This window comes from Ciconia boyciana, chromosome 7 (genome assembly GCF_034638445.1).
Source record: "Ciconia boyciana chromosome 7, ASM3463844v1, whole genome shotgun sequence".
Taxonomy (NCBI): Eukaryota; Metazoa; Chordata; class Aves; order Ciconiiformes; family Ciconiidae; genus Ciconia; species Ciconia boyciana.
The window spans coordinates 61826391-61850157 of record NC_132940.1 but is presented as its reverse complement, the minus strand read 5'-3'; the positions used below and the strand labels follow the sequence as shown (position 1 = coordinate 61850157).

Here is a 23767-nt window from a genome sequence, read left to right as displayed (position 1 = left end):
TGATCATTTGTCTTCAGCTCGAAAACACTGCCTTAATTTTTCTCCCTTGTTGCTAAATTTTGAGTAGTCAGGCTGTTTGCATTTGAATAAAGCAGTCTGGTTTGTTTTTCAAGCACGGGTGGGTGTAATTCTGCCTCTCCTCCTCTCCACACCCTCCTTCCCCTCCGACTCTCTTGATGAACTGGCAGAAGTTGGGGCTCCCTGCTCGCTCCTCCCATGCACTATGGGGCTGGAGGCAGCTCTAACCCCTCCCAGGGAGGGAGCTGGGCAGAGGCAGCCGAGTGCTTGCAGCAGTGCCTGATCAGGGACCTCGTCCTACCAAACCCCCGTCCCTCCAGCTCCCAGCTCGCAGTAGGTCCCAGCAGCCGGGATTCGCAGCAGGGAGCTCGCCGGCCAGCTTTGCTGAACCCCTGCGGGCGCTCTCCTGTCCAGCTCGCCCCACCAAGGGATCGAGATGGTGGCCACCTGCCTGCACCTGGCCGGATTTGTCTGCAGTTTTATAGGGTGGATCGGCGTGGTTGTGGCAACGGCCACCAACGACTGGGTGGTGACTTGCGGCTACACCATTACCACCTGCAGGAAAATGGATGAGCTGGGATCCAAGGGGCTGTGGGCAGACTGTGTCATGGCGACAGGTCTCTATCACTGCAAGCCCCTCGTGGACATCCTCATACTGCCAGGTACGTGTGCCCCGTCCTCCCCCTTCCCACCCGGAGCTGAGGAGCAAAGCCTTGGTCTGAGCAGCGCGGGTCCTGCTGCCAGAGGGATTGATGGCAAAGCTCCTCCAACTTCATCAGCGCAGGAGATGGTCCATTAACTACGCTAAGGAATGTGTGTGATAGTTCTTAACGTGATTCTCATTAAATTATGCCTGGTTTTAATCATACCTAGGTATCGTGTTATCTGTGGCTATTAAAGTCCGGTTAATTTTTAATCATCGTTCTTAGTAAACACTTGCTGTTCCTTTCACACCTCGTATCTAGATTGCATTGCAAAACTTATATAGCATATTGAGGTATAATTGGGTACTTTGAGGTATAATAGAGTATTTTGAGTTTTGCTTTGAGGTGCTGATGAACTATTACAGAAGTTAAGGTTCTGTGCCTTAAAATGATTTTAAGTATAAGGAATCTCTCAGCATCTATTATTAATGTTGCTTTGGCTTTTAATCTTTTGGAAGATTGTCATTAGTCTTGATGGCCTTGTGCTTCCCACATGTTCTAAGGCAAGACAGAACTTTTATGCGGCAAACAGATATAACTGCATTTAACTTCTCTTGATATTTTCTAATTATATAGTAATTTTCATCTAGTTTACTGCAAAGCAAAAATTAAGCAAGGTGTTTCATCAGTATTAATACATCTTTTGAGCTAATTAAACCTGTCAAAGTCTTGTATGGTCTTGTCCCTGTAAGTTTAGTTAATGATCTTACCTGTTTCAATCACTGTTAACTCTGTAGCGCTTCTTCATTCCGCGATGTTTTAGATTGCACCTCCTCTAGCATTTCAAAGATGCCTCTTCCAAAGCTGACAGGGTAGAAATAACCGTTCCTTGTAGTTTTCTTTCATGCTTCCTTATTTATTTGTTTAAACTGTTGTGAAAATAATTTCACAAGAGCTTAGAAAGGTTATTCCCAAATTTCTCTCTGTTACAGAGCCTAGTCTGTATCACGTAGTGCTTAGCAATATTGAATCTCTCAGACTAGCTCCTATTCTCCCTTTCTCTGTGCATGTACACTTTTATTTTAGTAGGTTTACCTTCCTTATTGCTACTATTGTTCAATATGATCTGGCACAGAAGACAGAGAAAAGGCTTGCCCCAAAGAAACATTACTGAATGAAATTTAATAAATAGGTAAATAGGTCTTTCAGCAGCAGAAAGCAATGCTTCTCTCCAGCAGAAACAAATCACAAAACAAGATGCTTCTGCTTGTAACCCGTTTGATACCCACAGCTTTCCATGGGAGAGAAATTTATCCCGGTGTGCCCGATAGCTGAAAAGTATTTAGAGTCTTTCATTGCCTGAGTCAAGTCTTTACAACAAATGTGTTTGTATTCTTGTTTAATCGGGATTGATTGCACAGAAACCACACTGGGCACTGCCAGCTCCTTTGTTTAGGGTCTCATTTTTTGCCCTGAACTCCTTGGGTAACTCTTTTTGTTAAGTTTCCTCTTGAAAAAAAATCAAGCAAATATTCAATATACCCAGAGTCTGCATTTCCAGGAATAGTAAAATTCTCATTCATGGTAACTTATGTGTATGTCAGTGGGACTTGCTTGAGGCCCCTGTTTGCTGATATTGTTTGAGACATCATGAAACTCCATGTCTGCATGTGGCAGCTTCATTTTGCTCTCAAAGAGAGCCAGCACACTCGCTGTGCTGAGACTGTCCCAAGAGCTGGTGGAGACTCACTGGGCACTGGAGCAAATCTGACACTGGTTCTTCTTTTGCATGCAAGTAATGACCTGTTTTTATTCACTTATATAGAATTTTTATATTTTATCTCTAAATTATATCTATAAATTATATATAAAATAAATAATATATACATAAAATATATAAAAATACAAAAAGATTGATGCATTATGATACAAAGTCCCTCACAGACTGGTAGAAATAGCACATGCCTGCCCAGCACACCCACCGTCCCCGTCCCCCGTTGCTCCTCGCTGCCTGGTGTTAGGCTGCTGCTGCACAGGGGCAGGCAGGAGAGGGGTGGTAACTGATGAAGTGCCAGGGAATCCCGTGATGTCCGTAGGGACCCAGAGGAATAATGTGGCCCTTGGTTGTGGCAACTCAAGCAACTCTACAAGGTGCAGTCATTTCTTCTCCCTAGGGAAGAGCTGGGCCAACGGCCAGCTCGAGCCACAGGACTCCTCTGAAACCCCGCTACCAGGCTGGACTCCTGAGGTGCAGCATCGGGACGTGGCTGTGGTTGGTGAGCGTCCCTCCTCCTCTCAGGTCAACGATCCTCAGCTCCTCAGGGCAGCTGGTGGTAGTATCTCATGGACCTGCATGTTCAGTAGTGGGTCTTCAACTATTCAGCCCTCCTTTGGGTGACTATGGCCCTCCTCTGTTCTTTAAGACTTTAAATTCTTATTATTTAAGCAAGGCTGTCTTTGTGAAGATATAGGAAAACTCCTTCCTAGCTGTTTCTCTTACTTTCCCTTCCCGCATTTCCCAGCTCCATGATTTCTCAGTGCCTTGCTGGGAAGAGCTTGTATTTTCCAGGCAGTGCTATGTGTTCGTTGGAAAATTTTGAGCTTGCACATCCTGTGTTCATGCACTACCCACTGTACTGCAGTCTCACTGTCTTATGCCTGGTGAAGGTTTAATTGTTGACACAAAGGATTGAACCTGTCTCCCGTACTCCATGCAAGTCTTGGGAGCTAATCTAACTGGAGCCTCTGCCCAAAGGTCTCCTTCCCTTGTGCCGAATAATCAAAATCCTCTTTCCTTGCCTTGCCCACAGGGTATGTCCAAGCATGTCGAGCACTGATGATCGCCGCCTCCGTCCTGGGTCTTCCCGCTATCTTCTTGCTGATAACAGTCTTGCCCTGCATCCGGATGGGCCATGAGCCTGGAGCTGCCAAGTACCGGCGGTCCCAGCTGGGAGGGATCCTCATCATCCTCCTGGGTAAGGCGCCCGCCGGCCCCGTGTGTGTGTGGAGCTGGAGGTCGTCTTCTGCTCCAGGACGGTATGGTGCAAGCTGGTTGAGCACGTTCAGCTGAAAGCACGGTTGTCCAGGCTGGGCTGACCCTGAAGCTCGTCAGCATCGCTGCAGTCTGTGGGGCAAACAAAAGGCATGAACAGGAGTGGGAGGACAAAGACAGGAGGCAGGGAGCAAAGCAGAGAGAAGAGGGGAGGGCTGCGAAACCCTACTGTGCGTTGTCTTGTGGAATCCTCGGGCACGGCCACGGCCTGTGCCTGCGGTAGGGCGACAGCAGTCGCACACAGGTTTTGCTGGTTCGCTGTGGAAGCGATGCTATTTTTGGAAAAGGGTCTAAACTCCCAAGCTGCTTACAGGGAAAGGATAGCCTCTGAATTTTCCCTGGGCATCATGGATACAGCCAAGTCGAAGTAAGCTGAGGCGTGTGGGAAGGGAAGCCCACTGCTGAGGGGGTGCTGGTCATGCGGGGACAGCAGGGGAGGGAGCAAGGAGGTGGCATGGACCTAGGAAGAGGGGTGGCATGTCCCCTGTGCCTCCCAACCCCCTCTGGCCAGCCTTGCCCTTGGCCTCCAAGTTCCCCTGGGAATTTCTTCTGGTCCTCAGTGCCTGCGGAGGAGATTGTTTTGAGCAGCGCAGACTGTGGAGCTCATTGTCCCCAGTGCAACACCTGCATGTTCTTGAAGCCTCGTCATCTCAGCAACAGGCTGCGGTGCCTTGTTTTTACCCGTCTGTGTGGCAGAGGAGGAGGGGTGAGGGAAAGTGGCCTCTTTGTGTGGCTCTGCCGGTCGCTGGCAGCCCGCGCTGACATCATGCCCGTCTTCTTTCTTCTTCTTCTCCTTTTTTTTTTTTCAAGTGGGCACTGGATATAGCTGCATGCTCGGAGGGGCTGTCCTCTGGACTCTCCTTCCTTGCAAGCGGTCTCTCCTCCGGTGCCTTCGTGAGAAGCAGATAGTACAAGTCGGTACGTCCGAACTCTAAGGGACTGAGACCAAGGGGCCCTTGCAATGTCTGTGGGGTTTAAGGGCATATCGCCACAGCTGGAAGTCCTAAAATCAGCTTTAGAGGGCCTGTTTAGGACATCCTGATTGAGAACAGCCATGTTAGAGAGCTGTTGGAACGTAGCCTTCATCCCTGTCCTGAAACCTTGAGTCACGTATTTGGGCGTGGCAAAAAGTGAAAGAAAAAGTGGGGTTTTTCTGCCTGTGAATGAAATTTTGGTGCCGGAGGAGTCTGCTCTGCCAGATTTTCTCTGCCCAGGGTGGGGGAGGCCTAGCAGAGCTGCACTTTGTAGCAAACAAACGCGAGTTTTTGGTTTCAGTCAAGGAGAACCGTGCTGTAGATCAGCCCCATTTGCATGGCTGCAGAGGTGGAGGCAAGAGTATCGCCCTTAAATCTGCTTTGCCGAAGAGCAACAGAATTACAGGACCAGCACATGCAGCAAACAAATTGCAGTGGCAGTATTGGGTAATGCTGCATTAGAACAAGTGAAATCCCGTGTCTTGCAGTGTTGCACCAGGGGTTTGGGGTCTAGCGTGCCGCTCTCCTGTCCGGGTCTTGCTGTGGTGTAACACCAGGGAGGAGAATAGATGTAGGAGGATGGAGGAGAGGGGTTGTGGTGCTCCATAAGCCAGGCTCCTCTGCCTCAGAACATGGTTTTCCCACTAAGTAGATCCTGTGAGGAAAGGAAATGTGTATTTACACAGACATTGGCAGACAAATGCTCTTTGGGTCGGATTTGGACTTCTTACCGATTTTCACCCCTGTGAGTTTTGAAGCATCTGCAGGTGAAGTGGTTTGCTCATGTTGCCGATGTCCTGAATGATCTGGGCTGGGAACAGCAGCCTGGTCACAATGTTTTAGTCACAATTACAATAATGCTCTTTTTGTCAGATCACAAATGAAGAAAAAATAAGCTCCTTTTGCTCTTAAGTTTGGTTTGTTTTTTTTTTTAAAAAAAAAACCCAAACCAACCCACATTTATTTTTACCAACCCCGAAGTTGTCCAGGCTGATAAGCAACACAGTCCCTTTGGAAGAAGAATAATGTACACAGCTTGGGACTTTGACATTATTTAAGCTGATTAATGATCTGTTATTTGCAAAATGAGGTGTTACCAGTCCAGAGCATTTAGTAAGCATGAATCAGGCCTCGAAAGTCATAATACTGACTTAAAATTAATTATATTCTAGAAGTAATATGCCCTGGACTGTTCTTATTTACCCTCTGGCCACTGAACGCTCGTTCGTGGTTTTCCCCAACCACATGGGCTCCAGCCTTTTCCTCTAAGTGGAGACCAACTCCCAGAGCTCTGGTAAAAAGAAAACAAACCCCCAAATTCTCACTAACGTAGCAGAAGCAGAGAGTGGGGATGTGATTGGGGAGCTGGCCCCACGGCAAACTTCACTTGTTGCTCAGGGAAGGGATGGCGGTTTGTCACTGAAATTTATTAAAAAGGAAAACGGGTTGAAACAGTGTGGAAAAAAACCCAACCAAACAAAAAAGTTGAAAACTTGCCAGGAAAACAATGGGCTCAGATATTCCATTGATTTTTCTGTCCGCTGATAATAGCAGGCTGCAGAGTGCAACCTGTGTGCACACCCTCCTATCCTGCCTGCTGATGTATTTATGTCTTTGCTCGATCCTATCTGTCCGAGATAATTGATTTATTGCTGAAAACAACCGTCAGCAGAAGTTTGCTCTGAGCCAGTATGAAAACATGTCATATGCTAGTGTTGATGGAAAAACCCTGGCCCATCCTGTGGTGTTGATACTAATTCGGGGGACCCCGTGCTGGTAACCAAGCAGGCATTTTCCTAATGGAGGTGAGGAACTCGAGACACTGGAAAACACAGACAAAAAATACGTTAGTTATTGGCAATTACTACTGCAAAATGACCGTATTAGCTATTGTGTACTAAATAAAGGATATTAATAAGTTTTTCTGGACACTGCGTGAGATTTACTTGTAAAACCATAGATATCAAGAGAAAAAGACTGCCTTGAACATAGAAAAAAAAAATCATGGATATCTATTATTTCAACCAAATGCTTTGAAAGAGAAATCTGTGTGACTTTGAGTCAGCAACTCAGAATGATTAAATTTAGCTGTGAAAGAGAAGTATTCTTTCTTCTGCAGAAAGCCTTTAACTTACTGTTAAGGAATTTGGCAGGGACTCACTGTCCCTCGAGTCAGAGTAATCCTGCTCTATCTCCCCCACCTCCCCAAGCACCTTCTGTGCTTCTTGTCTATGCGTACTTCCATTTGATTAAAATATGTCTGTAATGTAGAATATCAGGAGTTTCAGCTCGACGGATTCAACCACTGCAAGTCCATAGTCAAAAAGGACTTAGAAATGCTGGGAGCCTGGGATGTGTCCCTGTGGATTCCCAGTGATCTGATGGAGCAAGGGCAACCATACCGTCTATTACTGAGATGACTTTTGCAGGTAGAGGCAGTGGCTTTTACAGGACTGCCTACTCTAGCTGCAAAAAGCCGGCAAGCTTTCCAGTATATGCCCCAAAACACGCCTGTTTTTCCAGCTAACATAGTTGGTCTAATAGAAAATACTCCTTCTGTTTGCAGACTTTCTTATACTTTTCTGCCAGACTATATTGACTACAGCAGCCCTACTATCTGAAGACATTCATATTTAGGGAGAGCTGAAGGGTCTCTCAGCATCAGCACAAAAGAAAAGGGGTAATAATCTCTATTCAAAGAGTTTGTCCTTGTAGGCAGCTATTTTAGTACTTGAAACTTGCCCTAAAATGCCTTTTCCAATCCCTTCAGGTTTCTTGGCAAATCAACCTTTTTTCAGCCTTTCTCTGTGATACGCCTAGACCAAAATTTGAGTTCACCAAGAAATATTGCAATTGCAGACCGTCCTTTTCACATCTTCTCGGAGGATTTACAGCCCAATCTAATCTATGCAGAGCGATGAAATCCAGTCCTGTTTCAGGGCGTTCCTCTCGCTAAGCAACGGGGTCACTGGTGACTGACGGCAGCTGGTAGCCTCCAAAGACAGAGAGGTCAAACTAACCCATGCAAAGTCCTTGGCTTGTGTTTCACAGCTTTCCAGTATTGTCAGCATTAAAATAAGGTGGTTTTACATGTAGTTGAACCAGATGCACAAGAGATGCCATTGTGTTAGCGTCCCTGAGAGCTCTTCTCACCCCAGTGCAAGTGTTTTCTTCGGTCCTGTGTTGTGGGGGCGGGTCTGGATAGATAAGGCTCTTACAGTCTATGGACATAAAGATATATATATATATTTACTGCTGACAGAAAAAGAAAAGATGATTGTGTTTTTTTGGACAACAAAGAAGCTTTTTTTCTGGAGCCCATTAGAATGCTTTGTGGATTCCCAACTGATACATTTTTGTTTTAAAGCATTAGAGGCTCATGAGCTGTTTGCAGGACTGATCCACACGTGGGAGAAATGCTGTTCTCCCCTCCCTGCCTTCTCCAAAAATTCCTTCCAAAGCCACAAGGTCGTTGCTTTGAGGAGGCCCCAAATTATTACTGGCTTTATTAGCATCCTTCAAATGTTCTTCTCTTTTCCATAGGAAAATATTTTCTCTTACAATAACTGCAGCTATTGGGGATGGGTTTTCTGCTGTACCGGCCAGGAGCTATGGTTTGTTCTCCACTTTAACTAAACAATTTTATTTTTAATCTCACCCCTTTTTTTTTCCTTTTGCAACCTTAACTTTTTGACACTGCCTCCAGATACCTTTTAACGCGGTCGGTGGAAATCTGTAACGCTGCCACGGTCCTGTTATTGTTTTGCTCTGATTCTCTGATAGCCACAAGGATGGAGTCCTGCACAGCTTCTCCCAGAGGCAAGTAAATATTGACAGATTAATTCTTCTCAGATGTACAGGCCATAAAGGAGTATTGTTTTAGGACCTGCTCCTGTGAGGTGATTAACACCATCAACTCCTGTTGCCCTCGGTACGTGTGGGGACTTTGCAGGATGGAGGTAGGACCCTTAGTGAGGGTAGCGAGTGTGACCTTGTGTAGCACAACGAGAATGCAGGGCACGTGTTTGCTCCCTGCTTGGAGCAAACCACGTGTGTGTGCCACACACTGAAAACATTGTGATCTCTAGCCTGGCTGCCTGCAAAGTGCTGAATTTGAACCCTCTTTACCGTCCTGAGGGTACCTACTTCACACGTCACCTGCCTAGCGGTCCTCGCAGCACCACCGTGGCAGCCTTCCTGCTTTTTGTGGAAAAAAATCTGTGGAATTTCAAGCAAAATTTGAAGTCCTCAGTCATTTTTTGACCCACTGTAGACTCTAGGTAAAATACTGTTTTCCCTTCAGATGAGGTCCCATTTCTATTCAATTCAACAGGTTTCTGGAGAGCCTTGCTGGGTTTGTCCCCATCACTCAATATAGAGACATTTTCCATAGGGAAGTGGAATCTGCTTTCCAGAGTTGAGACGTTTCCTTCTCCATAAAAAACCCCAACAATGCTGTACTGCTGCTTATTTTGTCCCTGCCCATTTTCTGCTTCTATTTTATAAACCCTACTCTGTCTTGCTAAGTGCTGGGATATTTTGTTAAAGTTTATGTGACCATTCAGTAGAGCAACAGCAGCGATGCTGATCGACACGGGCTGAGGATGTAGCACGTGAGTTCATGCAGAAATAGTGATTTAAACCAGTTGACTCAGGGCCACCGATTTTGCTGTCTCACCGATGCATACAGCTTTCATGGTCTTGCTTCATATCTAATCTATTCCTAATTCTGCAGCTCTCCAGAGCACCAATTTCAGGGATGACTTTCATTCTTCCCCCTTAAAGATATTTCTAGGGAAGAAATCTGTTTCGCTTGTAACAAATATATCAGATTGTGTCGAGCAGCAGTTGTTTTTTCTTTTTGTTTGTTGGTGCCTGAGAGAGATGGCTGTTCTCTCTTGATCTCTCTCCCCGTGAGGCTCCCACGCTGCCTCCCGCTCGGAGATCTCTTGGACCAAGCCCCGATGCTGATGCTCCTGGGCCCCACCGTGGGACTGCAAGGGAGGAGGGATGGGCTTCCTCTCTGTCCCCTGTCCTGCAGAGCCTTCCCTCCTCTTTGGTGTGCTTTGTGGCCCCGTGGTGGGGTTACCTGCTGGCGTTACCTTTCCTTTCCATCTCTCCCCAGCCATGTGCGGTGTCGTTGCGACGATCTGGTTTCCTGTCTGTGCTCACCGCGAGACCACCATTATGAGCTTCGGCTACTCCCTGTACACGGGCTGGATCGGCTCTGCCCTCTGCCTCTTCGGCGGCTGCGTCATCGTCTGCTGCTCGGGAGATGCCCAGACGTTCGGTGAAAACCGTTTCTACTACGCCTCGGGATCCAGCTCCCCTACCCACGCGAAGAGCGCTCACGTGTAAGCGTCCTGGGGACGTCCCACGGCTGCCGTCGGATGCTTTGGCTGGTGGGTTTGCGTGCCCTGGGTTTGCTTCTACTGACACACACTGCTGTCAGGCTCCCAGGGGAAGATTTAGAAAAGCAGCACAAAAGTCTGGTAGTTTGAAGCGTTATTCTCCCCATCTGTTCCCCCCTTCTCTAGAAAGAAAGCTCCAGCCAGCCCTACCTCTTTTGTCCTCTTTTGTCCTTTTCCCCATTTTGTCCTGATCACCAGCCCCATCTTCTCTGTAGCCAGGATGACTCAGATGGTTTGGGGTTGTCATGTGGGTTTTAGGGTTTTTTATTTTATTTTCTAGCTCCCCTGATTATAGGAGAGCTTAAAGCAATAAAGCAGAAATGAGAGAGACACTTTTCCGTTGTTAGAAGGACTCGGGCAGCTTCTCCCACCATGTCACTATTTGCTTTCCCCTGTTCAAGGTCACTGTGTTGGCACGGCTTGGGCGAGAGGGTAGGGAGGAAGGCTCTACTCTCCAACCGGGCAAATGTTTCTCTTTTGGAACAAGAGTAGGGGAATTTTTCCTGCCTTTCTCTGTAAATACTTTTGTATGAGTTTGGTCATTTTAGTAACAGTATTTCCCCCCCCCCCCCCAGCCATCAGTATGAAGGAAACAGAACCCAAAGGTCCTAATTACACGATAGATAACAGTGCCTTTTTATATAGTTTTAAATGACTTTGGGGGCTCTAATCCCCGCACTCTGGTTCGGTTTCTTTTTTTCCTTTGTACAGATCAGTTACTAAAAATGTATTTTTACATTTTTTTAAACTCCTTGCTTTCTTCCTCTAAATTTGTGTTCTGTCTTGCATCATTGAAGTAGCACATTTTAACATGCAGTATAATGTACCTGTTACAATACAATTCTGGTGAATACTGATGATGCCTTTGTACTTTCAGTGGAATACTGTACAATAAATAACAGAGTACCTGCAACCACTGGCTTCTTTTTTCCTTCCTTCCTGTGTGTTTCCATAGCTAGCTTTTCCATGACAGGGGTTTCCCAATTATTTTGAAGATTAATTTTTTTTATAGCAGTTCAGGATGAGAGTTTTCTGCTCTGCTGTGGAATTAAGTGGGAGTTTTGGTTTTTTGGGGAATATTTAAAATATGAGTAATCTTCCTGCATGGTACTGACCGCTGTCTTATCCATTTGCTCTTTCAATGTTCCCGATAGCAGCTTGCACCAGTGGTACTGACTCGTGGTATCTTTGTATCAGGGAGACTTAGAAACCCACTGAGGCGGTGGAGATAGATACACCCCCAGCACTGCTTGGGCGTGCTGAAGTTGAGAAGTCATGTTGCTGGAAGTGCTCTCAACTAAAGCAAGAGTCTGATCTGGGGTCATCGCTCTGATTAAAACTGTAAGATCAAGATCTAACTCTGTCCTTACCAGAGGCTGTAGCAATTTAATTACGTTGATACAAACTCCCATCTGTTCCCAGAGATGTTAACTCAGTTCAAACAATTTGTGTAAGCCAGGCTTCAGGGGCAGGAAACGAGGAATCGCTGCTGTTCAAGCATGGACAAGGGGGAGAGCCCGGGGGGTGTTGTGTGGAGGAGGAGAGGGGACTGAGCAAGCAGAGGAGAGGGCCCACCAAATTGTTTGGGATGATGGGGAAGAATTTAAAAACAAGGCTGCTAGCCCAGCCTTGGTGGGTTAGGGACTGTCCTTTCATCTTGGTCTGCTTCAGTTGGAGAATCCAAACTGGCTGACACAGCCATGGGCAAGGACGCTGCAGCTCCCACACCTTGCCTCCTCCATGCGAGAAGCCAAGGTGGGACTATTTAAAAGGAGTAAATAAGGAGGCTCCAAGAAGAACTGGTCATGTCCCGGGCTGCCTGTGTATCACCCTCCAGCTCCGACACGCAACCCCAGCATCTGCCTTTAAGACCGAGCAGTCTTGAACGCGTCTCTGTTGTGCAGGCTTTGCATCGCTGCCATCCTATACAATGTACCCGAGGCGGGCAGCGGCGGGGCCGGCGGCAGGACACTTGTGCCCATTACCTCACAGGCAGGGCACAGGCAGTTGTTGTACGCGCTGGAGAGACGCTATAAGTGCTGCCATTGATGTGTGGGTGCCACGGGCGAAGGGGTGGCGCACAGATGTGCCAGCTTGTGCAGGCTGCCTGGGATTGTGGATTGTGTGCGGCTTTAGGCAAGCAGTGGCTCTGCCGGTTAACCCCGGGGCCGACAGCGGCGTGGGAGACCTCAGAGCAGAAAGCTGCTGGAACGCTGCCCTGCAAATCGCCCTGGAGCAAACTGGGAGGAAAAAGCACAGGAAAACCTGCCTGAGATGCTTGGGGGGGGGGGGGTGGCAAGGTGTTGGTGTTGCTGGAGGGGCCCGGGCAGTGGTGCATGACATGATGAGGAATGAGCCCTGCCAGGCAGCGCTTATGGGGTTTTTTTGCTGCCCGCATCTTGGCATCTTCAGGCATGCGGGGCTGGGGACCCTCAGCAGGGGCTGGTGCTGGGGCTCTGCTCACCCTGCACACGGTCACAGGTTACCGGTGGGCGATCCCAAATCCAACCCTTAAAAGGCTCTGAGCAAGCTGCTCGGAGGAAGGAAGAAGCTTTATTTCAGGGAAGAGAAGAAAAATCCAAACAAAGCAAAACAACCCCGGAGCAGCCGCGGGGAAAACTGACATCTGCAACCGTGGGACGCAAGGAGATGGGGCCAAGTATGGGACAGGATATTAGTGCTGGCACCACAGAGGGGAAGCGTTTGGAGGAAGCACAAAGAACATTAAACTTTTCTATTTTTTAAAGGATCAAAGCTGAAATACCTGCTTTGCGCCCTCGCAAACTGCCCCAATCACCCGCTGGGTTCTCCCGGGCTGGGTTGGCCGCGGCGCTGTTTGCTCTTGAAGGCTTTTGGTGCTCGTTTGCTGACCCAAAGCCTCAAAACAGAGTCAAATATAATTTTCCTAAACAGAAAATCTGCTCCACGCCATCCCTAACATCAGCTGTGGAGTGGTGGGTGTGAGCTCTGGTGGTCACCCCGGCGTGGAGGTGGTGGTCCCCGGTGCCCCAGTGGAGCCCTCCCCAGCTCCACCAGGACCAGCTATAGCTCCCCATCACGGGGAACGTGCCTGGCAGCCTCCCCATTCCCCAAAAACCAGGAATAAGGGAGCCCATGAGGGGACACCGGTGGCCCTGAGCACCCCGAAGGCAAGAGGTGGCCGTGGCCCCGCGAGCGATGCCTGCCTCCCCGCGGCCCCGGTGGCCGTGCAGGGGGCGACGGTGCCGCGACACCCCAGCGACGCCGGGGAGAGGTGGGTGCCTGCAGCACCCTGCGCAGATGGGAGGATGTCGGCGCTCCCCGGAGCTTCGCACTGCAATAGTCAACCTGCGGTCATTGGCTTTAGGTTTTTTTCTTTTCTTTTTTTTTTTTATTGTGTAAACTGATAACCATTTTTTTTTTCACAACAGTGCAAGTAAATACCAAAGTCAGCCCATTGAAACGGATCTTCTACAAAGGAAATTTTGAAGCACTTAAGGCAAGATTTGTTCATCTCTAGCTTCAATTTAGCATTGAAAAAATATCAGACCTTCAGGTACTGATCGGCTTAACAAAATTTATATGGGAATTTTTTTTTTTCATTTTTTGGTTTAGTCTTTCATTTGAAAGATTTACATTACTATGGAAACTGATACTAAGACACATTTGTCTCTGGCTTTCTTTAAAAATCCATTAGTTCCTGTTTGATTTTAAATGTAAAGGCACACAATAAAGCTTTATGCATTTATTAAAATATACAGATTTTGGTAAATTTAGATTTTTTTTCTTAGTATCTTGATAATATATATATTATATGTATAGTTGTCAACAACACAATCATTTCAAAATAAAAATCACTCCATAACATATCTGCATATTTTTTTTCTTTCTCATGACACACTACAAGATCCCATTGTACAATGCACCAATGGGCTTTTGGAAACCACACAAAAAAAATTAATAGAACAAACTTTTTATAACAAATACACCAACTTCATACCAGAACTGCGGAGAATTGTTACACCAGAAAGTACCATCTGCAAAAAAAGCAAGATATACATCAGAAAGACCAAACAAAACAAAGTGAAGATCATTTACAAGCTGGATTTACAACATCCCATGTCGTTCAGGGCGTGATTTCTCTGCTGTGTGGAGGATGCCGGCGTGCTGGGCCTCGTAACCGAGCGGTCGTAACCGTGCGGAGTGAATTTGTGGAGGGACTGAGATCTTATAGAGTCGGTCTGGAAGGTTTGAGGTATTTATGCTCCACCTGTATCATGCGTTGGGCCCCCGGGTGCATGCCCTGCGGAGGGCGGTCAGGCGTGGGGGGGCTGTGTCCCTCTCACCGGTGGTGGGAGCGGGGTGGGACCGCTCTGCCGGTGTCCTCCTGGTGGGTCAGGGGTGTGAGAACCTCCCTGAGAGCATCCAGGGGGAAAGGCTGGATTTTGGAGTTACAGCAAAACAAGCACTTGTACCTCCTCCCAGCATCTGAAACCGCCCGCGGGGCCAGCAGTGCACCCAGAGGTGCCCAGAGGTGATGGACACGCCTGAACATTTTGGCCTTTGCAGCTTTTGCTTGTGCCCACTGAAGACCCCAACGCCCACCACAAGGGAAAGTGTCTGAGCTCCCAAACGGAGGCTGAACCAGTGTGTCCCCCAGGCACTGCCACTCGGAGCAGGGGGGGGGGACCCAGGCAAGCCCCAGCCTGCGGCGCGGCTGCCTTCTCCTTACTCTCCAACGTTAGGTGGGATGCAGTGGGCTCGGGAGGAGGGTATGGCTCCCACCCCCTGCCATGGTGAGGGCTGACGGCAGCCTCTCCGCACCAGACAGTGCCATGGCATCAAATGCTCTTTCCCGGCGGTCCTGGGGACGTGGCACAGCTGTCCTGCGCCGGTGCTTCCTGGGAAGGGGAAGGAGGGTGGGTGAACAGGAACAAGAGCAGCCAAAAGGCCTCACTCAATGCATGGGTCCAATAGAGAGGTTCCTACAGACGCCAAAGAGCAAGGGATCAAGCCCACGTCAAATTATACGGCATAACTAGAGCGGACATGACGACAGACACTGGTACTGGTAACTGCTCTGTAGCAAGAGATTAAGGCTGCAAAAGGAATAACAGGCTTCGAATCGACAGGGTACTTGGGCATGAGTTTGCGGTTCAGCAGATGCCTAAGTACCGTGCAGAAGCAGGACGAAGACGACTACCTTGGATATGGTATAGTACAAGAGCTGGTAGGAAAATAGCATCACTCTTTCTCCCTGAAAATGTAAAGCCAGACCTGCGAGGTGCCATCTCTCTTGGGTACTTCTAAGGCATCGAGGACGAGAGCAGCCAAGCGCGGGTGAGAGGTGACCTTTGCGAGAGGCGCTCGGCACCGCCGGAAAGGTTTCCCGAGCTGGCCTGGGAGCAGTGCGCACATTGCAAACAGCTTTTCGGTGGGATGCGCTTGGGATTTTTGCTTGTAGACGCGTGGTAGGGGCGGGCAGTGGGAGGGGATGCCAGAGCGAAGCTTACGGGTCCTTTTGCCAAATCCTCACTCCCATCCTGAAGCCCTCGCAGAGGCCAAACTTCCCTTGGCTTGCCTGGAGTGCTCTGGGTTAAAATCTGCAGAATTGGATGCTCTTCTCCACTGGGAAAAGGACTGTAGTTTATGACCATTTGGGACAGGAGCTGCAGGTGGGAAACTTTTGCAGCCATGGACAGACCCTATCCCTCAAGCCCTTGAGCCCCGGGAGCGATGGGGATGGGTGCAGGTCCAAGCACCCTCTGCACCCGGCAGCCCGCTTGCCCACAAAGGGTGCCAGGTGGGCTCTCTGCTGTGTTTTGAGGGGCCGAGCTACATCCAATGAACCAAAGTGTCAACGGTTCTCAGCATCACACATCGGAAATCCTGCCTCATGCCCTCATCGATGTTAAATTGTCCCCTGGAATGCCAGCAGCAGCCCCTGGTACTGGGGGTTGGTCTGGGCTGCTCGAAGGGAGCCCCAGGGATAGATCCAGCCGCAGCCTTCGGCAGCCAGGAGGAGGATGGGTGTCACTGTCTGATGGGGTGCTTCCTTGGTTATTATTTATTCAAAAAGACGTTCCTCTGTTGCAGTGTTTTAAACAGAGTGTTTAAGTGTTTAAGCGTGTTGGTGATGGGCTCCAGAACTGGACCTGCTGCTAACTGCTGACTCAGCAACGCAGCTGCTCTCCGTGCTGGGGGAGACGGTGGCTGCGACCAAACCCCATCACCGCCGATGGTGCTGCAGGGACGCTGGCGGCAGGGAACCTGGTGGCCCTGCTGGGAGTCATGGCCATGCTCTGGCCATACTGGAGGGATTAACTATGAGAAATGTCCACCTGCTGACCGCCTCTGCCCTGCAAGCCACCAGCTCTGTTTGGTTTCACATTGAAATACGGACACTTATAGAACGAGCAGCATTTCAGTGTTTTTTCATACAGCATCCACCAAGCCAGGGTCAGAAACAGAGAAGATGGTACAAGGTGGAGATGGCAGCAGGGAGGAAGATTTCAGCAGCCGAGTCCTCTCCGCTTGCCACGTGTGGCCCAGCCCCGCCACGATGTGGCTGACACATGGACGTTGATATTTTGTGAGGGCACGGATGCGTCCCTGAAGCACTGAGGCCAGAGCAAGTGCTGAAATGTGCCCACCACAGTGAGGGAATTACGGCGCAGTCATTTTTGTAAAAGAAAAAACATGGTGGAAACAGCGCTCAGCCTCAGACCGGTGATGCTCAGAGAAATGGCGTGTGGTCCTCGTTGACCATTCGCACGAGGTGGGTTGAGCCAAGAGCGAGTCACAGCCCTCGTTGTGACCAGAAGGGGGATCAGGCTCACTACCGCAGATTTGGGATGTTCGGCCGTGCTGGGATTTCAAGGTTTGATTGAGACATGGACTAATTTTGAATCCCAGTATTTGGGACGCTTGGATTCAGGGTGTGGGGATGGACACGGGGGTAGCACTGCTGAGTGCACTGAGTGCCTTTGTGCCAGAATGGGCATGAAAACGCTGTGTGATGGGACTAACACCCCTGGATCCACCTCTGAGCTACTCCCGTGAAAGAGGTTTGTCCATCTCCATTTTGTACCTACCTACCCATCTGTCCCTCTGGCTCAGCTATTCTAAGGTGGTTCAAAGAAAAAGACACACGTGCTAAGAAAGTGCCAAAAATGTAAGAGTGGCATCTCACTGCTGCGGCCGTTGGGTGGACATTCCCCGGGGACAACTCGCCTCGTCCCCTCATGCGGCTCCTTCCACCTCTCAACGCCCTCCCAGTTTGGCACATCTCCCACTCCACCACCTCCGCCAGCGCAGCTGGTGCCAGGAGATCAACCGGTGCCGGGGGATCAGCCGGCATTCACCAGAGCGGGACCCGACCGGTGGAGCCGGGACAGGCCACGGGTGTGTTTGGTTCGTGGTCAACGGCAATCGCAGAGCGTGTCCCGAGGACCGGAGGTGAGCGGGGTGGTGGTGGAGGACCCAGGGAGGATGGGACAGGATGGGGGAGTCGCGGGGACCCTTCCTCATCGGCTGGGCGGCGCGGCACCCCGCTGCCCGCCCCGCTACTCAGGTGAGTAGTCCAACTCATCGTTGGCGATGAGAGCCTCCAACGGCGGTTTGTGCCTGCCTTTGCTTTTCGACCTGCCACTTGTCCGATGGCTTTCCTTTGCTCCTGCCATTTGCTGGTACGAGAAGCCCTTGTCCTCGGAGGGACCCCAGCCTGGGTAGCCCTCAGCCTCGGTGGCGTAGGAGAAGCCATCATCCACGGAGAAGGGGTCGACGTCCACATCGTAGCGCTGGTAGGTGCTCTGGTGGAGGGCCTCCTCCCGGGCGCTGATCTCCAGCGTGCTGTTCCACATCCCATAGCCAAAGTAGATGAGCAGACCTGCGGCAGGCAAGAGGGAGAGGGTTGGACCCCGGCTGCCCACACCAGCCCCATGAGCCCAGATAAAATATTGCTATAAACACGCCATGCACCAAAACAGCACCTGCCCCCCAAAACCCACATCAGGGGTGGGTGGGAGATCCAGCCCGGCTCACTGCCAGCATCCTCCCACCCAGCGCCGGGCTGGCACCAGCTGGTGAGGGTTAAGTGTATCTAAACATACCTATATTTTTAAGCCAGTGTATTTTGTAGTTGATGTCTGCTCTTCAAACCCACTGAGTCTGTGTTTTCGAGCTGCCAGCTGTGACCCGAGGGCTGTACGTTTTAAACATCAGCTGGGATCGCTGCTGGCCATGTGATTGTGCCATCTGCAGCTTCGGTGGGACAGCAGCTCCCAGCAGACGTGTGGAGGCTCCCAAGTGCCGACAACCTGCATCTCCACCCTGTTACCCTCCTGGATATCCTTTTCTCTCCGGAGTTTTCTTATGCTCTCAGTCTCTCTCCTGCTTGGTGCTCACAGCCACGCGTGCCCTGGGGTTGTTAGGATGAGTGTATTCGGTATTAAACAGCTCTGAAATCCTGTCTTCCTCCCTTCAGGAGTTTCATTTCACCTTCTCCCTCTAGCCATACCTGATCTCACCTTCCTGCACCAATGCTTTCCCCAGAAGCAAATGTATCTGGAGATCTAATTTCCAGTGGATCCTGGGATTAACCTACCCCAGATGTGTGCATAGAGAAACCGACTCCTCCACGTGCCGTGGACTGGCCACGGGGGACTGCTTGTGAGGTTAGATCCAGAGTCTGTGTGGCAGCCTGAGACAAAAACAAATAGGATGTGCCTCCCCCAAGAGGTGAGCAGCCGTGGCTGGGGCTGGTGGAGTCCCTCACACCTTAACGGAGCGGCTTAATTGACTCTTTGCCATTGCTAGCAGCTGAAGAGGTATTAGATGTACCCACGGGGAAAGTATTTAATCACAATGGATAAAATTGATGCTTTGGAGTCACTTTGCTTCCAGGTAGAAGGGCTTTCCCTGGGTCTGCAGCTTCACCTATTGCCTTTGAGAGCCAAAAAAGCACTGAGCATGTCTTTTCCAGCCCAAAGGGTGCACGTGGCAGTTACTGCCCAATGGCTTGGCTTGGGGTTAGGGGACTCTCAGAGAGGGGTCCGCAGTCTTGCAGGACTGACTCAGGATATCTGCTGCCCTCACCATGAAGCAAAAGTGGGAATGGAAAAATGGGGGAAAAAACGGTGATAGCAGCCTCCTCCTGAAGGATGGAAACCATAAGACTACTCTAAACTCTCTGAGATGCCAAAGGGAGATCTAAGGTCTGTTCATGTCATCTCCTGGTTCTGCCAACTGAGGTCAAACATCTACAAACATCAGGAGGCACCTGAGAAAAGCACGAAGGCTGGTGAGCCCAGTGTGGTGGCCTGTGCCTTCCCACCCCTCCTCCAGGAGAGGTGATTCCCGCCTTTACGGGAGGTGGCAGCTGACTGTGACCTTTGCATCACTCCTCATTCTCTTTTCCCACCCCTTTCTCCCTCTCAACCCAGGACCCTGAACCCTGCTCCCAAAGGGGAGGGCTGCTGGTAGGAAACTTGGCCAGGGACGGTCCTTTTGGTGCTGGCACCATGCTCGGGGTCTCTTGTCTGCAACTGGGGCTCCTGTGGGCTGCTGCAATATATATGTTTACCCATAGGGTTATTATTTCTCTGTAAAAAGTCCTTGGCTTTGACTGTCTTGTTGCTTCAGTTCTCTATAGTCCAGACTTGGGAGCCTTCAGGAGGAGCTATGAGAGCTGCTCTTTTTCTCTTGGGTTTGTGGAGTAAGTAGGTCGCAATATCAAGCAAAGGAAACTATGGATGTGTCAGGCTCCTGACTATGTGCCAGGAAGCCTAAATTTGTCAAAAAAAGGTCCACAACAGAGCCTGTGAGTCCCGAGATCACCCTGCCACAAAGTTAAGGACTTAGACCAAGAAAAGTCCACAGATCCCTTGGCTCTGTCTCTCCCAGGGCTGTTGGGGTTGGGCAGCTCTGGGATTTGGAAACGCAGTGCTGAGATTTTGGTGTGGGCGGCTGAAGAGCTCAAGTGGGTGAAATAGCAAGAAAGCAGGCAGATTTCTGTAGGAAACCTGCCTGCGAGGCAATTTCCAGAACCCACCTACTTTGCATCAAAAGACTCATCAAAATAGTCACCTTTGCATGGAGCAGTTTACTTCCATCAAACTGACATTTTCTGGAGGTGTAATTTTTCATCTAGCTGTGGTTCGGGGGCTTGATTAACCGTGGTTTCTAAGAACTTCAGGATGACAAGGGGCAAATGTAAAGGACTGGGTATGTCCCAGCTGAAGAAGCATCAGCCTAAGCACTCTAATTAGGGAAGTTATTATTAACATCCTTTCAAAAGAGTGTCAGTTAAAAAATTAAAATAAATGAATCTGGGACTCACCCACAAAACACCAGACGGCAAATCGGATCCATGTGACTGTGGAGAGTTTTAGCATGAGATAGATATTCACCAGCATAGCAAAGGCAGGGACGAAGGGCAGACAAGGTGCCATGTAGGGCAGCTTCTTGGGGTTTTCCGGCTGCTGCAGGATCACAAACACCAGCACGACAATGAGCAGGATCATCAGCATGACGAGGAGGACAGCCCACCAGGTCTGCTCATAGATGTAGTCTGCCCCGAAAATGATGAAGGAACAGAAGATGAACATCAGGACAAAGAGCAGGAGCACGCAGGTGGTGACCGTGTGGCCGGTGGCCACCGTGGGGCGATCCATTTTCCCCGGCAGTCCGAGGTGGATCCGCATTGTGTAGTAGCGAGGGCCGATCAACTTCTTCAGCTTGATGAGGTAGATGTTCTCAGACTCATCTGCCTCTATCCCTGAAGTCATGTCGACTGTGCCGTAATTGGGGTGATTCACGTTGTAGGTGGATTTATCGGATTTCCCAATTAGCATCTCGTTATCCCCCAGTGATGGCAGATTTTTTGCCCCGCATGTGTTGGTCGGTGGGCCGGCGAACTCTTCTCCTTCGCTCCCCGGGGAGCAAGCTTCCTTCTCGCAGTCGGCCAGGATGCCCTCCTTCTTCTTGGTGTGCTCCTCAGAGAGGAATTTGACAAAGCCATCGATGTCACTCTCGGGCTGGTATCGGAGGAGCAGGACGCAGACGGAGACCAGTGTGTAGGCGAGCAGCGTGCCGATGGACATCATTTCTATCAGGTCCCGCAGGCTGACCAGCAAGGAGAGCAATGCTGCGAGGAATCCGGAGACGATACAAGCCACTATGGGAGTTTCCGTGTAAGAACTGATGTGGGACAAAAATCTGGAGTGCAAAACAGTCACAGAAAGTTAAAATTGCAGATTGCAGCAGTTCCCTGTTGCAACAACCCTTACCCGGTTGGAGGGACCAGGCTTCAGCTCTTATTGCTTTTTGGACCTTAGACTCCAGACAGCCAGAGACTGGAAATACTGCTGAGGCTGGATCTGGAGTTAGATCTAGGTCTAACCAGCTCTGTGCAATCTGGAATGGGCACTGGGACACTTGCAAATAAGTGTCAAAATTTTATGCATATAAGCTGCTGTCCTTTGCAAGTAACTCTTGAATTAAATGCTCATCCTCCCATAAGCTGAATCTCTAGGTACCAGCACCAAATGAGAAACTTTTGCGTAGATCTCTTCTGATTTTTTTCCCCAGGATTTTGCTTTGGCGTGTGTCCCGTTCTGCAAGCACCAAGTCTGTGCGTGCCCGCTGCACAGGACAGTTCCTGTCCCTCTCAGCACACTTCCCCTCTGGGTCCCAAGGGGATAAAAATAAATGCCAGCATGGGCATGACTGACCTGAAGAGCAACCCATCACCAGCCATGGCGTAAATGACTCTCGGCATTGGGAAGAGGGAGCCCAGCAAGCTGACAGTCAGGCCGGCCACGGACCCGATGGCAACGATGAACTTGGCTGCATAGAAGCCATGGGCCACAAACATTTCCATCAGCGGGGACTCGGTGTCGATGGCATCGTAGGGCACCATCAGTGTGAGGATGATGCTCACCTGGGGAAGGCGAGAGGAACAGGACACGGGTGTCAGCTGGGGACTCGCAGGGCACAGGGGCTGCTTCTCAAGGGTGGAAAGCCAAAAAATTTCAAGTCTGATTGGGATTATATCCCTATGTCCCCTGTGGAGGGCATGTACAATTCTAGAGGTAAGGCCTCCGAAGGCAACAAGGTGACTCCTTGAACCTTGCTGCAGTGGTGGCACAGGAGGCTGGCGGGACTCGGTGGGGTTAGTAACACTCGCATTGGCCACGTTCCTGTGTGGGGACAGCACTGCCTGAGTCATGCACTTCCCACGGGACAGACCCAAAACCCAAGATGGCATTGCCTGGGGCAACACTCTGATCCTATTTGAGCCAAAGAGAAATTGATTTTGAGGGAAGCCCACCACACTGCAGGAGAGAATCACAGAATCATAGAATGCTTTGGATTGGAAGGGACCTTTACAGGTCATCTAGTCCAACCCCCCTGCAAGAGCAGGGACATCTTCCACCAGATCAGGTTGCTCAGAGCCCCGTCCAACCTGACCTGGAATGTTTCCAGGGATGGGGCATCTACCACCTCTCTGGGCAACCTGTGCCAGTGCCTCACCACCCTCATTGTAAAAAATTTCTTTCTTAAATCCAGTCTAAATCTGCCCTCCCTTAGTTTAAAACCATTGCTCCTTGTCCTGTCACAACAGGCCTTGCTAAAAAGTCTGTCCCCATCTTCCTGTGGGCCCCCTTTAAGGACTGGCAGGCTGCTGTAAGGTCTCCCTGCAGCCTTCTCTTCTCCAGGCTGAACAACCCCAACTCTCTCAGCCTGTCCTCGTAGGAGAGGTGCTCCAGCCCTCGGGTCATTTTCGTGCCCTCCTCTGGACCTGCTCCAACAGGTCCTTGTCCTTCTTGTGCTGAGGACCCCAGAGCTGGACGCAGTACTGCAGGTAAGGTCTCACCAGAGCAGAGTAGAGGGGCAGAATCCCCTCCCTCGACCTGCTGGCCACGCTGCTTTTGATGCAGCCCAGGGTATGGTTGCCCTTCTGGGCTGCGAGCGCACAGTGCCGGCTCATGTCCAGCTTTTCATCCATCAGTACCCCCAAGTCCTTTTCCGCAGGGCTGCTCTCGATCACATCATCCCCCAGCCTGTATTGAAACCGAGGATTGCCCCGACCCAGGTGTAGGACCCTGCACTTGGCCTTGTTGAACCTCATGAGGTTCTCACAGGCCCACTTCTCCAGCTTGTCCAGGTCCCTCTGGATGACATCCCGTCCTTCTGGCGTGTCAACTGCACCACTCAGCTTGGTGTCACCTGCAAACTTGCTGAGGGTGCACTCGATCTTGCTGTCAATGTCATTGATGAAAATACTGAACAGCACTGGTCCCAGTACGGACCCCTGAGGGACACCACTTGTCACTGATCTCCATCTGGACATTGAGCCGTTGACCACTACCCTCTGGATGCAACAATCCAACCAATTCCTTATCCACTGAACAGTCCACCCATCAAATCTGTATCTCTCCAATTTAGAGAGAAGGATGTTGCGGGGGACCGTGTCAAAGGCTTTACAGAAGACAGAGAGACAGTAGGTGAGTTTCTTTGAAACGATCAGAAAAATATTTTTTCGTGACTCAATTTTGCTCTTTTACAGGAAAATCCCTGAGTATAGACATGCATTTATTGGGGTGCAGAGCAGCTGGATACCTCTTGCATGGCCATCCCTGCCCATCCTCCCCCTCACTTGGACCCTCTCCCATATCTCCAGCAGAG

At 50.0% G+C, this 23767-nt stretch overlaps 2 protein-coding genes across 3 annotated transcripts in view; one reads left to right on the top strand and one right to left on the bottom strand.

Annotated features, from left to right (window-relative positions):
- The first annotated feature begins 454 nt into the window (after positions 1-454).
- CLDN11 (claudin 11) lies at positions 455-10046 on the top strand. 2 transcript variants are annotated; one of them, XM_072868087.1, is made up of 3 exons: positions 455-680; positions 3485-3637; positions 9814-10046. In XM_072868087.1, exons 1-3 carry the CDS (start codon positions 455-457, stop codon positions 10044-10046), a joined length of 612 nt encoding a protein of 203 aa, XP_072724188.1. The 2 variants fall into 2 exon arrangements, with proteins under 2 accessions (XP_072724188.1, XP_072724187.1); XM_072868086.1 differs by having other exon boundaries at positions 3473-3637.
- Positions 10047-13949: 3903 nt separating this feature from the next.
- The window catches only part of SLC7A14 (solute carrier family 7 member 14), a 34407-nt gene continuing 24589 nt past the window's right edge, over positions 13950-23767 (bottom strand). The window contains exons 6-8 of the mRNA XM_072868573.1: positions 21811-22019; positions 20418-21295; positions 13950-17966 (exon numbers count right to left, since the gene is read on the bottom strand). Of these exons, the coding sequence (XP_072724674.1) occupies positions 17644-17966; positions 20418-21295; positions 21811-22019 (1410 nt within the window). The 3' untranslated portion in view covers positions 13950-17643. The remainder of the gene's footprint in view (positions 17967-20417; positions 21296-21810; positions 22020-23767) is intronic.

Bases quoted from the DNA above. Each gene is read 5' to 3' on its own strand.
- CLDN11 (XM_072868086.1), top strand. From the start codon at position 455: ATGGTGGCCACCTGCCTGCACCTGGCCGGATTTGTCTGCAGTTTTATA. The intron at 681-3,472 runs GTACGTGTGCCC...CCTTGCCCACAG, and splicing joins GGACATCCTCATACTGCCAG to GGTATGTCCAAGCATGTCGA. The intron at 3,638-9,813 runs GTAAGGCGCCCG...ATCTCTCCCCAG, and splicing joins GATCCTCATCATCCTCCTGG to CCATGTGCGGTGTCGTTGCG.